Source organism: Cygnus olor, chromosome 2 (assembly GCF_009769625.2).
Source record: "Cygnus olor isolate bCygOlo1 chromosome 2, bCygOlo1.pri.v2, whole genome shotgun sequence".
Lineage (NCBI taxonomy): Eukaryota > Metazoa > Chordata > Aves > Anseriformes > Anatidae > Cygnus > Cygnus olor.
Genome location: NC_049170.1, coordinates 158,091,972 through 158,104,488, shown reverse-complemented (window position 1 = coordinate 158,104,488; position 12,517 = coordinate 158,091,972). Strand labels below are relative to the sequence as shown.

The 12,517-nt window shown below is 40.7% G+C and overlaps 1 protein-coding gene across 8 annotated transcripts in view; it reads left to right on the top strand.

Annotated features, from left to right (window-relative positions):
* TSNARE1 (t-SNARE domain containing 1) overlaps positions 1–12,517 on the top strand; it is a 461,283-nt gene that overhangs the window by 277,060 nt on the left and 171,706 nt on the right. For all 8 annotated transcript variants that reach the window (XM_040547413.1, XM_040547407.1, XM_040547408.1 and 5 more), the window contains one exon: positions 2,434–2,506. In XM_040547413.1, the coding sequence (XP_040403347.1) occupies positions 2,434–2,506 (73 nt within the window). The remainder of the gene's footprint in view (positions 1–2,433; positions 2,507–12,517) is intronic.

The window sequence follows — 12,517 nt, the reverse complement described above, 5'->3', positions numbered from 1 at the left end:
AATGCTCTCAGACATAAGGTCTGATTTTTAGGTGGTCCTTTGTGGAGACGGGTTGGACTCGATGATCCTTGTAGATCCTTTCCAACTCAGGATATTCTGTGATTCTAGTGTTGGGAGATGCAGATTCTTCAGAAATACTTCCAGTGTTTCAGAAAACATCTTGGTCGTAGATCTTGTGGTAGGCATGTCTTGATGCCTCTCTGTTGTGGAATTTTAATGGTGCTGCCTTTGTTGAGCTTGTGTATATTTTGATTTTGTAGTCCTTGATTTATCCAGCAAGTTGGTTCTGTGAAGGAACTAAAGAAGTCTGGTTTGCTTTGCCTTTGTATGTGTTGTTTGGATGTTTTTTTTTTATTATTATTTATCCATCAACTTGTGAGATATTTCTAGTATTGGTGCACTCTAATAGAGATTGGTTCTCTATTTTGGATTCTCTGGTGTCTAACAGGCAAGTTTTCTTCAAACCCAATTCTCTCCTTTTTTCCATGAATATTTTAGACACTTAATATATTTGTGCTACTCTGTCAGATTTGATTGCAATCTGCCAATAAAGAGTTTAAAGTGTTGGGGAGTGGTCGTGGGGTGTGAGAGGGTGGAAGAAAATGGGGGAAAGACAGGCCAAGAGGGCATGCGACCTGATGACAAAGGACACAGAGAAGGACAAATTAATGCCTTTTTCAGCTTCATCTTTACTGGTAAGAATGGTCTTCAATGGTCCCTGGGTTGAGACTGGATGGAAATTCTGGAGCAAGGAATATTCGTGGTAGAATGTCGGGCCAGGGAGCATTTATACAAACTGGACCTACCAAAGTCCATGGGACCTGACTGGATGCAATTATAAGCACTGAAGGAGCTTACCAATGTCATTGCCACTCTTCATTATCTTTGAAGGATAGCAATCGGGATATTCCCAAGGACTGGAAGAAAGAAAATGTAGCTAACTAACCTGGTAGCTTTCCACCATGAGATGATTGTCTTGGTTTGCGAGTAGAGAGCAGTGGTTATTGCTTATCTTGACTTTAGGGCAGAGCTTTTCAATACCAGGTGGTTTTGCAGAAATTCAGAACACCCTCAACAACCTGGAGAAATGTTCCCTGACAAAAACACCATGAGGTATAGAAACTGGAGATGGCAAGTCCTGCCCATAGGGAGGAGCAACTCCAGGCACCAGTACAGACTGAGGACTGACACAATATGGAAAGCAACTTTTCAGAGAAGGACCTGGAAGTCCTGGTGGGCAGCAAGTTGACTTTGATCCAGCAATGCACTGTTGCAGCAAAGAAGGCCAACAGAATCCTGGGCTGCATTAAGCCCAGGATCATTGCCAGCAGGTTAGAAGAGGTGCTCCTTCCCCTCTGCTGAGCACTGGTGAGACATCTGGAGTGCTGGGTCCAGTGCTGGGCTCCCCAGTACAAGGCAGACATGTTGCCCAGACAGTCTGGATGTTCATGGAGATATGCAAAATACAGGGGACATAGCCCTTAGCAACTGGATTTAATTGACTGCTCTGAGCACATTTGCTGGATGTACTGATTTCTAGAAGTTCTTGCCAACCTCAGTGTTTCTCTGATTCTGTGATTTGAACAGCTAAATAAAATGCATCTTGCTTGAATGCTTTTTTTTTTTTTTTCCTGCTATGTTAATGTTGCCTTACTGGTAGTGCATTTAGCAGCATCTACATTATTATGTCTATTATTGCTAGGTTAATTGTTTTTATAAAAGCTAGTATCATAAGAAGTCAACATATGCTCACATTTGGTCTTATATATGGTAAATGTTCTGATACTAGGGAAACAAACTCGCTGGGGTTTGCTGTGTTGGAACTAGGAAAATTCTGTGCTGAATTTAGTAACCCGTTTTTTACATTTCTAGAGGTATGAATAAATCCATTCATCAAACAGGTCCTGACTTTTTGATTTCTAAACTGTCGTAACAATAAGGAGGTTTCAAATTCAGTGAGTTTTTGATCGGATCTCCATCAATTTACAAATAGTATTTTACCAGATCGATGCTATACTGAAAATGAGCTTCTTCTTTGTAAGAATCTGCACTCCAGGATGAATGGTTTGCACCAAAAATATCTTTTTTAGAAAGAGACGGGTGTAGTGCAGTTGTTTTTATTGTTGCTTTTTCACTCTTAGTACTCCACAATTCTGAAAAGCAACCGTATAATCTGATCATTCTGCGTGTTTCTTATAAAAAGTTCAAGTCAACTGGCTGACGTAGATCCAGGAAAACATGGCTTTGTTCAAAGGCTTTTTGGATTTACTGTGGGAGCACTGTAGCTTTTTCTTTTAATTCTACACAGACAAGTTTTTCCTTGTCTTTATCTTTTGTTTTGTTTTGTTTTTCTTTGCCACGCTTGACTGCTGGACGTTTCTTTTATGCTTGGATATTGCCCATTCATTAATGTTTGACTTCCTGTCTTTTCAGAGTGACATGTTGGATGTGAACCAGATCATTAAAGACCTGGCCTCCATGGTGCATGAGCAAGGAGACACAATAGGTAGGTATCACTGTTAAGGTATGGGCTTTGTTTCCCTCCTATATCACACCAGTGTGATGTTGTGTGTCCCCTCACAAGAAACTTTTCATTGACGCTGTGCTTATTTGTCGTGTCTTTTGTGCATTTTGTATACCCAGTGATGTTTTGATCTGACAAGCTGCCCTGTGCAATAGGGTTCTCATATTCAGGATAGTTAGATGATATACTTAGCATAAAATAGATTTTGCAGTGAAATTAATCCATTCATTTTTGACTGTAACAAGGAAGCTGAAGAGATGTAGTATTAACTAGAAAGGGATTCAATTCTTCCTTTCTACCTGGAATTGTAATTAGAAAACAACAATAGTAGTAGCAGTTACTGTTATGATTATTGATGGTGGTGAAGAAAATTAAACAGCTTGCTTTTCCTAAATAGAAATTTCTATCCTGATTAATCTACCCGATTAAATCTACAGTACTCTAGCAGTACTCTAACACTATGATGTATACACATGCACAGTCTGAAGCTTCTGGCCATTAGCTGACCTCCTCTTGCTCTCTAGCTACCAGTGGCTGAGAACATTGTGGAGAAATCATGGGAATGGAGGAGATGAGAGAACCCCCGAGTATTATCTTCAACAACAGCCCATCACTGACCACCACCAATCTTTCGAATGAGGGATAAAACGTAGATCTATTCCTTTTAAATTCCTCCTGACCCTTTCCTTTCCCTGTTGCAGCTTCTGATACAGCTAAGGATGATCGGCTATTTTTCTGTACCTCTTTTTTTTGTTGTTTTGTATGTATGATGATACTGTGCAGTGCATCAGAAGCAATTTCCAGTTCCGAATTTGAGAGCTAGGAATCCTAAAGTCATGATGAGGGACCTAAACACCAGAGAAGCAAGATTTGTGAGGATATTGCTAACCGACAGTGCTTTTACCTTCTCCTAGAAGTGGAGTTCTTACCAGAGCTCATGGGAGCTGGATCAAATCCTAAGGCAGCTATATATAAATCATAAAAGAAGAAAATCTTCTCCGCTGTTTATTAATCACTCTGGATTTCTTTGCCATGCTCATACCTTTGCAAGTTCCCATTAGCATCAGATACCTCCTTTCACACTTCAGATGAGCTGGCTGCATTCCACTGAGAAACACCACACTGGTTCACAAGTGCAGAACAAAATCAAGATAATATCCCAATTCTTTATTACATTTTTTATTTTTAATGCTTGTTGAACAGCTCGTTTTTTGTACATGTATAACTTTGGAGCCTGATTCATCTCCAAAAAGTACTTCAGATGTTAATGCCTTGAGGCACATGACAACCTACATCAGTTAGCTTCAAGATCCTATGATTGTACGGCTGTGACTGTGATGTAGTGACTATGACTGTGTGGTTGATGTAGTCTAGTTAGACTTCAGCAAAGCCTTTGACATGGTCTCCCACAGTATTCTGCTGGATAAACTGGCTGCCTGTGGCCTGGACAGGTATACTTTTCTCTGGGTAAAGAACTGGCTGGAGGGCCGTGCCCAGCAGGTGGTGGTTAATGGAGTTAAGTCTAGCTGGCATTCAGTTACAAGTGGTTTCCCCCAGGGGATGGTACTGGGGCTTATCTTGTTTAATATCTTTATTGATGACCTGGATGAGGGGATTGAGTATACCCTCAGTAAGTTTGCAGACAACGCCAAGTTGGGAGGTAGCGTTGATCTGCCTGAGGGTAGGATGGGCCTTCAGAGGGATTGCTGGGCTGAGGTGAATGGGATGAGGTTCAATAAGGCCAAGTGCTGGGTCCTGCACTTTGGCCACAATAACCTATATGCAGTGCTATAGGCTTGGGGCGGAGTGGCTAGAAGACAGTGAAGAGGAAAGGGACCTGGGAGTGTTGATTGATGCTCGCCTGAACATGAGCCGGCAGTGTGCCCAGGTGGCCAAGAAGGCCAACAGCATCCTGGCCTGTATTAGAAATAGCGTGGCCAGCAGGAGCAGGGAGGTAATCATCCCCCTGTACTCAGCTTTGGTGAGGCCGCACCTCGAGTAGGTGTTCAGTTTTGGGCCTCTCACTACAAGAAGGACATCGAGGTCCTGGAACGTGTCCAGAGAAGGGCTACAAAGCTGGTGAAGGGCCTGGAGCACAAGTCTTATGAGGAGTGGCTGAAGTAGCTGGGGTTATTTAGTCTGGAGGAGAGGAGGCTCAGGGGAGACCTCGTTGCACTCTACAACTTCCTGAAGGGAGGTTGTGATGAGGAGAGGGTTGGCCTCTTCTCTCAGATAACTAATGATAGGACTCGAGGAAATGGCCACAAGTTGCACCTGGGGAGATTTAGATTAGATATCAGGAAAAACTTTTTCTCTCAAAGAGTGGTCAGGCACTGGAACGGCCTGCCCAGGGAAGTGGTGGAGTCCCTTATGGTATTCAAGAAGCGCCTGGATGAGGTGATGCGAGATATGATTTAGTAGCTGAGTGGGTAGTATTGGTGATAGGAGGACGGTTGGACTAGATGATCTTGTAGGTCCTTTCCAACCCTGTGTTTCTATGATTCTATGATTCTATGATTCTATCCTTGTAAACCATTTTCTTAAAGCAGTGTTTATTATTTCAAGACATTGTGCATGCGTAGGAGTGGTCCCAGTATTACCTTGCTTGTGAAAGTTAGATAAAGTAGGGAGTTTTGGTTTTAAGCCACCATGACTGTTTTTTCTTCTTCTCATATTTATCTGTGTAGCTTCTTCAGTATCTTTTCACTGTGGAAGCTAGTCAAGGTATCTTCCCAACCAATTGCTGTAGGGTCCCACTGTTATCTTTGGACATTCGTATTACATAAAAATAAGTGAGACTAAGACTCAGATGGTAAAGGGAGTTGAAACCTCCCAGTGAACATTCAGCAGCAGTGAGGATAAGGGACAGTTCTCTCAACACTTGCTTTATTTTTTTAATGCATTCCTCTTACATGCATGAAGTGAAAGTTGTGTTTGTGTTCATTCAGAAGACACAAAAGAAATATGTATCCAGGAAATCTGAGGTGCATCACTTGGTAAAACACAGACAGGGCTGTAGAGCAAACCACTCTTGTTCACCCTGAGCTGGGGAGAATTAATGGGAAGACCTTGTCTGATCTATGCATAGCACAGGAAGAATAACACGTACTTCTTATAAAAAGCTAAAAGAAGTTTTTTTGCTCCTGTGTGGGCCATTTCCTTAATGGGAATGTGCATAACACTCCCTAGAGTAGAAAGCAATTTCTGTCAGGCAGAGAGGAAAACAGATGAGGGGAAATGCAGAGCCGGGGCAGCAAGTCTGTTATTTTTTGGTTTGTGCAAATGTGCCTATGTTCCTAGTCATGGCATCTTTTTGATAAGAATATTTAATGAAACATTATAATGTCAGTGAGCCCAAGCCTCAAAGCCAAAACAAGGTAGTGGTATAGGTTTCCTTTGAATTAACAGAAGTCTTTTCAGCACATATTTACAAGAGCTCTTGGCAAAAGCATCCCTGTGAAGCTTCATCACAAATACGGGGAACGGGACATCTCCTTCTCCCTTAGCCAAACTCCATCTCATCCACTTTCTATCCCAGTCTCAGTCCAGCTTTTTTTTTCTTTCTTTGTTTACACAGGACTGAAATGCTTATGCAAAAGCTCACCAACCCTTTTCAGCTTCTTTGGGGGACTCAAAAAAGGACCCCCAAAGAGGGAACACAAAATCTGGAATGGAAGCCTACAAACAATTTTTGGGGGTACTTCAGGAGAGACTTAGGGGATCGGAAGCACAAATGGCAAGATCTTCACAGGGTAGTGAGGAAAAAACTTGAGGAGCATCAAAAAGCTGACAGTGGAGTTGGGTTGTCTCCTCTGCTAATGTTTACTCTCATGGTAACAAATAGGTTCTTCAGCCAAAGCATCCAAGGCAAAGATTAAGGACTTGGTACTGTGAGAAATAAATTACATTGGGGGTGACTGCTAGAGCAACAGAAACTCCTTTCCATGTTCACAGATGGCCACTCAACTGAACTACAAGTGCCTCAACAGCTGGAACATTCCCAGTGTTTCTTACTGAATGTCATTATTGTACGTGTGCATGCCTGTCCCACTGGCCATGCTAGGATAAATAGACATAGTTCCATGAAATAGGTTTATTATTGGTGTTAGGGAGAATCCTTAAATTTCCATTTCCTCTGAAGTATGTGTCAATAACACAGTTACCAGCATTTGTATTAGTACCTGATGAAGGCATGGGCTTATTTATTCACCTCTGTAGGCTCCTGTTTGTGTTGTAACAGAGAATAAAGATGACCTGAACAATACAGTCATTGCATTGGTTTTGACTGTGGCAAAAGAAAATACCGTTGTTCTTTTGTTTGTTTGTTTTTGTTTGTTTTCATTGAGAAGAGCTCTTTTTCTCTCCTAACTCTGTATGGAACCTTACTAATTATACCAAAATAAGGTGCAAGATATACATCCCTCATCTAAACTGTCCTAATTCAAATTTCACTGCTTGCAGCTCCATCACATTTCTCAAAGCCACAAAGACCCACGTTGTTCTTCATAAATTTGGAACTTCTTCTCTCATAAATTTGGAACATTTTATACATTTAGAAAAGGCACATTTCTTCTGGTGTTGGACAATTTTGGAACCAACCTTCTGTCAGTGTGTCTGTAACCTTCCCACCTCCCTAAAATGGTGAGAGACTGGCCACCTATTTTAAGATTACAGTAGCAGGGATACGGGAATTAATTTACCAGTTCTCTACTTCTCTGTCCAGGCAAAATGGGTGCAAAGTAATGTTTTCAAAGCAAATCCCACTGGCTGGAAGAAGACCCTACTGCATTGAGGAAAATACTTTCTCTGACTTTCTTTTTCTTCCAGTACTTCAGGCTTAGATCTTCATGCGAGTAATGTTTCATGTCACTCTTGAAGTCTGTGCATTTTATACCTGCAAATAATAGGGTGAAGCTTTAAGTGGATGCTCCCTCACTTTTTCTGACATTGTTATACGGTATCTCTCAGGCTAGAACCCACAGACCTGACAAGATAAATATAAACATGGCAGCTGGTGCTTTCCTTCAGTCTAGGAAGAACTTCATGATGGGGTCAATATATTCAGTCCTCGAGCAATGCTAGTGTTTGCTGACATACCATGTTGTCAGTTATTGCTTGATGATAATAATAATAAACCTCCTTCAATGTAAGTATATTTGCCTGAATGCAAATTTCAAAAACTTTGGAAACTTTTGAATGGTGGTTTGTCGTGTTTTTTTTGTGTGTTTTTGTTTTTTGTTTTCCTTTCTTTCTTCTCAGTTTTGTTGCCTGTTTTATCATTATTGCTTTTGTGACCTGAAGGCTAGTTTAACATGTAGACACTGTCAAAAGTCAAGAGGACACCTTTGCACACATGTTCTGCAGTCTGACTGCCTGAATGGCATGATAAAGAGTCTGTTGTCAAATGCACTGACGCAAGCCAAGTAGGGAAATCATTCAACTGGATCCTTAACTAAACTCTCCTGAGTTATGTGTCTCGGTTGGGACATCTGCAGAAAATGAACACATCTTGAGAGTGGTCCCTGAATACCTGAATGTAACAGCTCTAATATCCATGTTGTTGAAAGTGATCTGCAAAGTCTCTCATTTGGTTAAGTCTCCTAAGTGATCTCAGAGGAGACCATTATGTGAATGGGTACGTTTATGTTCTTATTGGTTCCTGATGAATTAGGAAATTTCTCAGCTGTCTTGCTTTCAGTCGTTTGTGGCAGCACGGAGTTATGTGTTGGTACAGAGCACATCCCATGCAATGGGGTATTTCTGAATCAGTAATTTCACATGAAATAAACACTTCTCATTTCTTTAAAGAAACCTTCAGTTTCCTTGTGCATCCTAGGTATACATCCTGTTCTGTTATCAATCTAATGAAGGTTTCATGTAATCCCAAAATTTCATGTATCCCAAATGCTGAAATTGCGTAGTATTGTTACCCTTACTTGAACTGTGGGCAATAATCTTAAGGGCACAGTGCTTTCTATACCACTGTTCTTGCTCTCTGGACTGCAGTATAATCACCTCCACTATCACTTTTCACAAGTCCATAGATCTGGACACCACTGAAGAGCCCATAAGGTGCTCTGTTTCATGTTACGCACAGGTTGTTGTCCATTGCTATAAATGAATTGCTGGAATCAGGGGTGGGCTAGCATGACCTTCTCTGACCAACTCATTTCGCTCAAGATAATAGGCAGCATAAAAATAGGGATGTGCTTTTGTGACTCTTTCCTGTTTCTGCTCTCTGTGAGTGTGAGTTTTTTTCTCTTCCCTTGTGTGTGGACTTTTACATTCAGTTTTATTGCAGACTGCTAGTAAGACAGCACATGCTGGCTTATAAGGAAAAGAATAATGGGTAACTCTAGATTTGTAAATTTACTAATGCCTAAAGATTTGTCTGCTGCTCTGTGTTTGACCTTCGTAATGTGATTGGGCTGGTGTACTGGCAGTTAATGAGCCAGCTAATTTTGTAAAAGAAACAAGGCTCTTCCTTTTATGAGGTTTATTGACACTAGTAGGATTGTTCTCACACCAAATTATCCAAAGTCATTTTGGGGAAGTTGGAACTGCTGTACTCTCAATTTCTAGAAACCTTGTGATCAATCAGCAAATGTCATACAGCTGGAAGCTGCCCATATAGTTAGTTTTTTTCTGCTGGGAGTTGTCATACTCTGCCATAGATAGTTTGGGAGGTCATGGCTTGAGCAGGTTAAGTAAACCAAACAAGCCATGTAAAGTAAAAGTGTTCAAACAAGTTTGTAAATATCGGTGACTTTACTTTGTAAGTAAAATAAATGACTTTCTGAGACAGCAAGCAGAAAAAAGTTATATTTCTTTCTATGAATCACCCCCCCCCCCCCCAACATCCTCATTTACTCCCATGACAAACCCAGATGAACACTTATTTGATCAGTTGACTGAGTTGTAGCACTTGGTATCTTATGCGCCCAGCTATGTGATTGGAGAGGAGTGTTGTATTAATTGTAGACAAAAGTAGACTTTTCAATAATGCTTAGTGCAAGTGAAAGTAAGGTATTTATCTGAACTGTGTCAATGCATGAGCTAGATTTGAAAAAGCAAAAATATAAACAGTTTGATTTTCCTTCCTTCCTTCCTTCCTTCCTTGTCATTTTAAATGAACATATTTTATTGCAGATTGAAATAATATTTTCTTTAATTTGGATCTTTTATCAAACTAAAAAAAAAAAAAAGTTTTGAGGTTACATCCCAAGGGGAAAAAAAAAAAAAAAGAGTGTACTACAGAAGAGTAACTAGAATTTCTCAATCAGAGATAGATTGTGTGCTCTTTTCCTCTTTAAATTAATTCCAGAGATTATTTTGGAAGAAGAAAAATATGACAAAAAGAAAATCAATAAATTTTCGTAGAATCATAGAATGGTTTGGGTTGGAAGGGACCTTAAAGATCATCCAATTCCGAACCCCAGGGGTCCCATGGGCAGGGACACCTCCCATCAGACCAGGTTGCCCAAAACCCCATCTAGCCAGGCCTTGAACATCTCGAGGGATGGGGCATCCGCAACATCTCTGGGCAGCCTGTGCTAGTGCCTCGCCAGCCTGACAGTGAATAATTTCTTCTGAATATCTAATATAAACTTACCCTCTTTTAGTTTAAAGTCATTACTCTGTGAAAAGTCATGACTCCTTAAAACCATGGCTTCTTTTTCTCACAAAAGAATTGTGTTTGTTGAAATGTTTTTTTTTTTTTAACCAGAAAAAAAAATAATAAAATTATATGAAATGTGAATTTATTCTGTTACCATGATATAATATCCTCCCATGTTCAAATTTAAGGAATTAAAACTAAAAAACTATCATATGGGAACCTTGGATATCTCAGATAGTAGAAGGTATGCACACAGGCAATGAGGGCCAGGCCATACCATGCACCTCCAGGAAACTGTTCATGAGCTGACTTCTCCTGGGAAATACCAGTTGTTTGTGACCACTTGTTTCTCTATAAGAAAGAAAAGTCAATCACTTTGCATGTACTAAAGTGGTAATATTTCTGCACTCTGCCCTTTACCACAGAGCAGATGACATGAGGTACCTTACTCTCTGGGAGGACGTTCTGTTTTCCAGTGGATTAACGAAGGATGACATCTGAATTTTAAATCCCTGGAAGATGCATCCTGGCAGGCATGGTAAACCGCTGGCAGGGCGATACCATTTTGTCAGTGCATACATATGTAGCAGATACTTGACATTTCCAAGATGCATTTCAAGGAGAGTATAAATCACTCAGGAGCTGAAGCGCTCTAAATTTATGCTGGTGTTTGGTCATTGCCTCGTGGCCACTTATTTTCATTCAGACTAGAGCTTTGGTCTGTTTGCTGAGGAAAACCAGCAGGAAGAGCTGGTTACGACATTTGGGGGAGTTTAAACACTGTCTCCAGGCCTGCTTGGAAAACTAGGGTGAGCAGTTGTTGCTTTAGTCCTTACCTCCAGGGGTTGTGGTGTGTCACCGTGTGGGAGAATTAGAGCTCTGCTAAAATCAAATAGAAAGCTAGGTACTACCTGCTTTTGTTGAAGCAATAACCACAGCTCCTGATGACTCATGGAGCTGCAAATTGTGTTTCACTGCACCAATCTAAGCCAATATGACCCATTTAGCCCTGGCTTAGCAAACAGGAGAGATTATATTACAAATCCTCTCGTGTGCTGAATTTGTAACTTGACATATACACAGAAGTTTGCAAATGTCTAACCCTAAGTCATTTTAAACTTCACTCTGGAAGAACTGCCATAGTTTTCCTTCCCCTTAACATCTGCAGTCATGTCTATAGAAAGCCCGAGGGTGTTTTCTTCATGCAACGAGACTCCCTTAAAACTCTCCATGTACGTGGCAATTAGAACAGGCAAAATTATTTTTCATGCTGACAACAATTTTACCCCAAACTTGGCTTTTAATTAAGAAAGAGACCTTTACATATTACCAAAATATTCCTTTTTTTATTGTGCTTCTCAGTATGTTGTATTAATTATTTTTAGTCAGAAATTACAGTGATAAAACAGTGTTAAGCTTATTAGAGTGCTAAAAATAAAAGTGTACTGTGAAACCTAAAGGGGACCATTTTGGTTATTGCCAAGTGGGAGTATTTTGAAATTCTCATTCACAAGCTCACTTTCCTGTCTTTCAAGCAGCTCTACTGAAAATGATGCCTTGTGAAACCAGTCCATTGTTGCCGCTATAAAGACACGGGTCATATGGGTGATTTCCCAACACATTTGGACAAAACCCCATTCCAGCCACTGTCACTCCAGTAATTTCACATATAAGACTCTCGCTGGTCATTAGCAGGGGGATGATCTCAAAAGACAGGAAAATAGGTAGGGTTGAAAGAGACTTCTGGGGATCATCATGATTTCTGTCTCTGCGTGACAAGTCTGTCATAAAATCATATCGAGTTACATCTAAAAGCTTGTTAACTCTGCCGCCTTCATTATTCCTACTGAAAGGATGTAGAATTTAGGCTGGAAAATGAGAAATCTTTTCCTAATTCCCAGGTGTATTTGTTTGCAACAGCCATCTGCTTTGGTGCAGCCTTGTCCCTCAGTTTAATAAAATGGTGATCACATCGCTTTAAGGTTTGTGTTTGTTTCCAAAATGTACCGTAATTATAAATTTGTCATCACAGAATGAAGGTGGGAAATTGCTAGGGGATTCAGGATTTTGGAAAGGTTTTCCCTTTGGAAAATCCCTGACACAGGGCTGGGTTATCTCACCTGTTTGGGAGCAAATTCACTGTCCTTTCATGCCAAAAGCAGTAGAGAATGGAAAAGCCAGACCCTTCCAGCAGATGTTTCAGTCTACCTAAGATCCTAATGCCCCTTTGGAAATGCATGCCTCTCCATCCCCAGCCAGGGTACGTGGGAGAGAAGCCTGGAAGTAATCACAGTGAAGCTGTGAGCCATCTCTGGCATATGCACTGAAGGAGTGCTGAGTGGCACGTTCATCCTTGATTTATTGATATGGCCTGC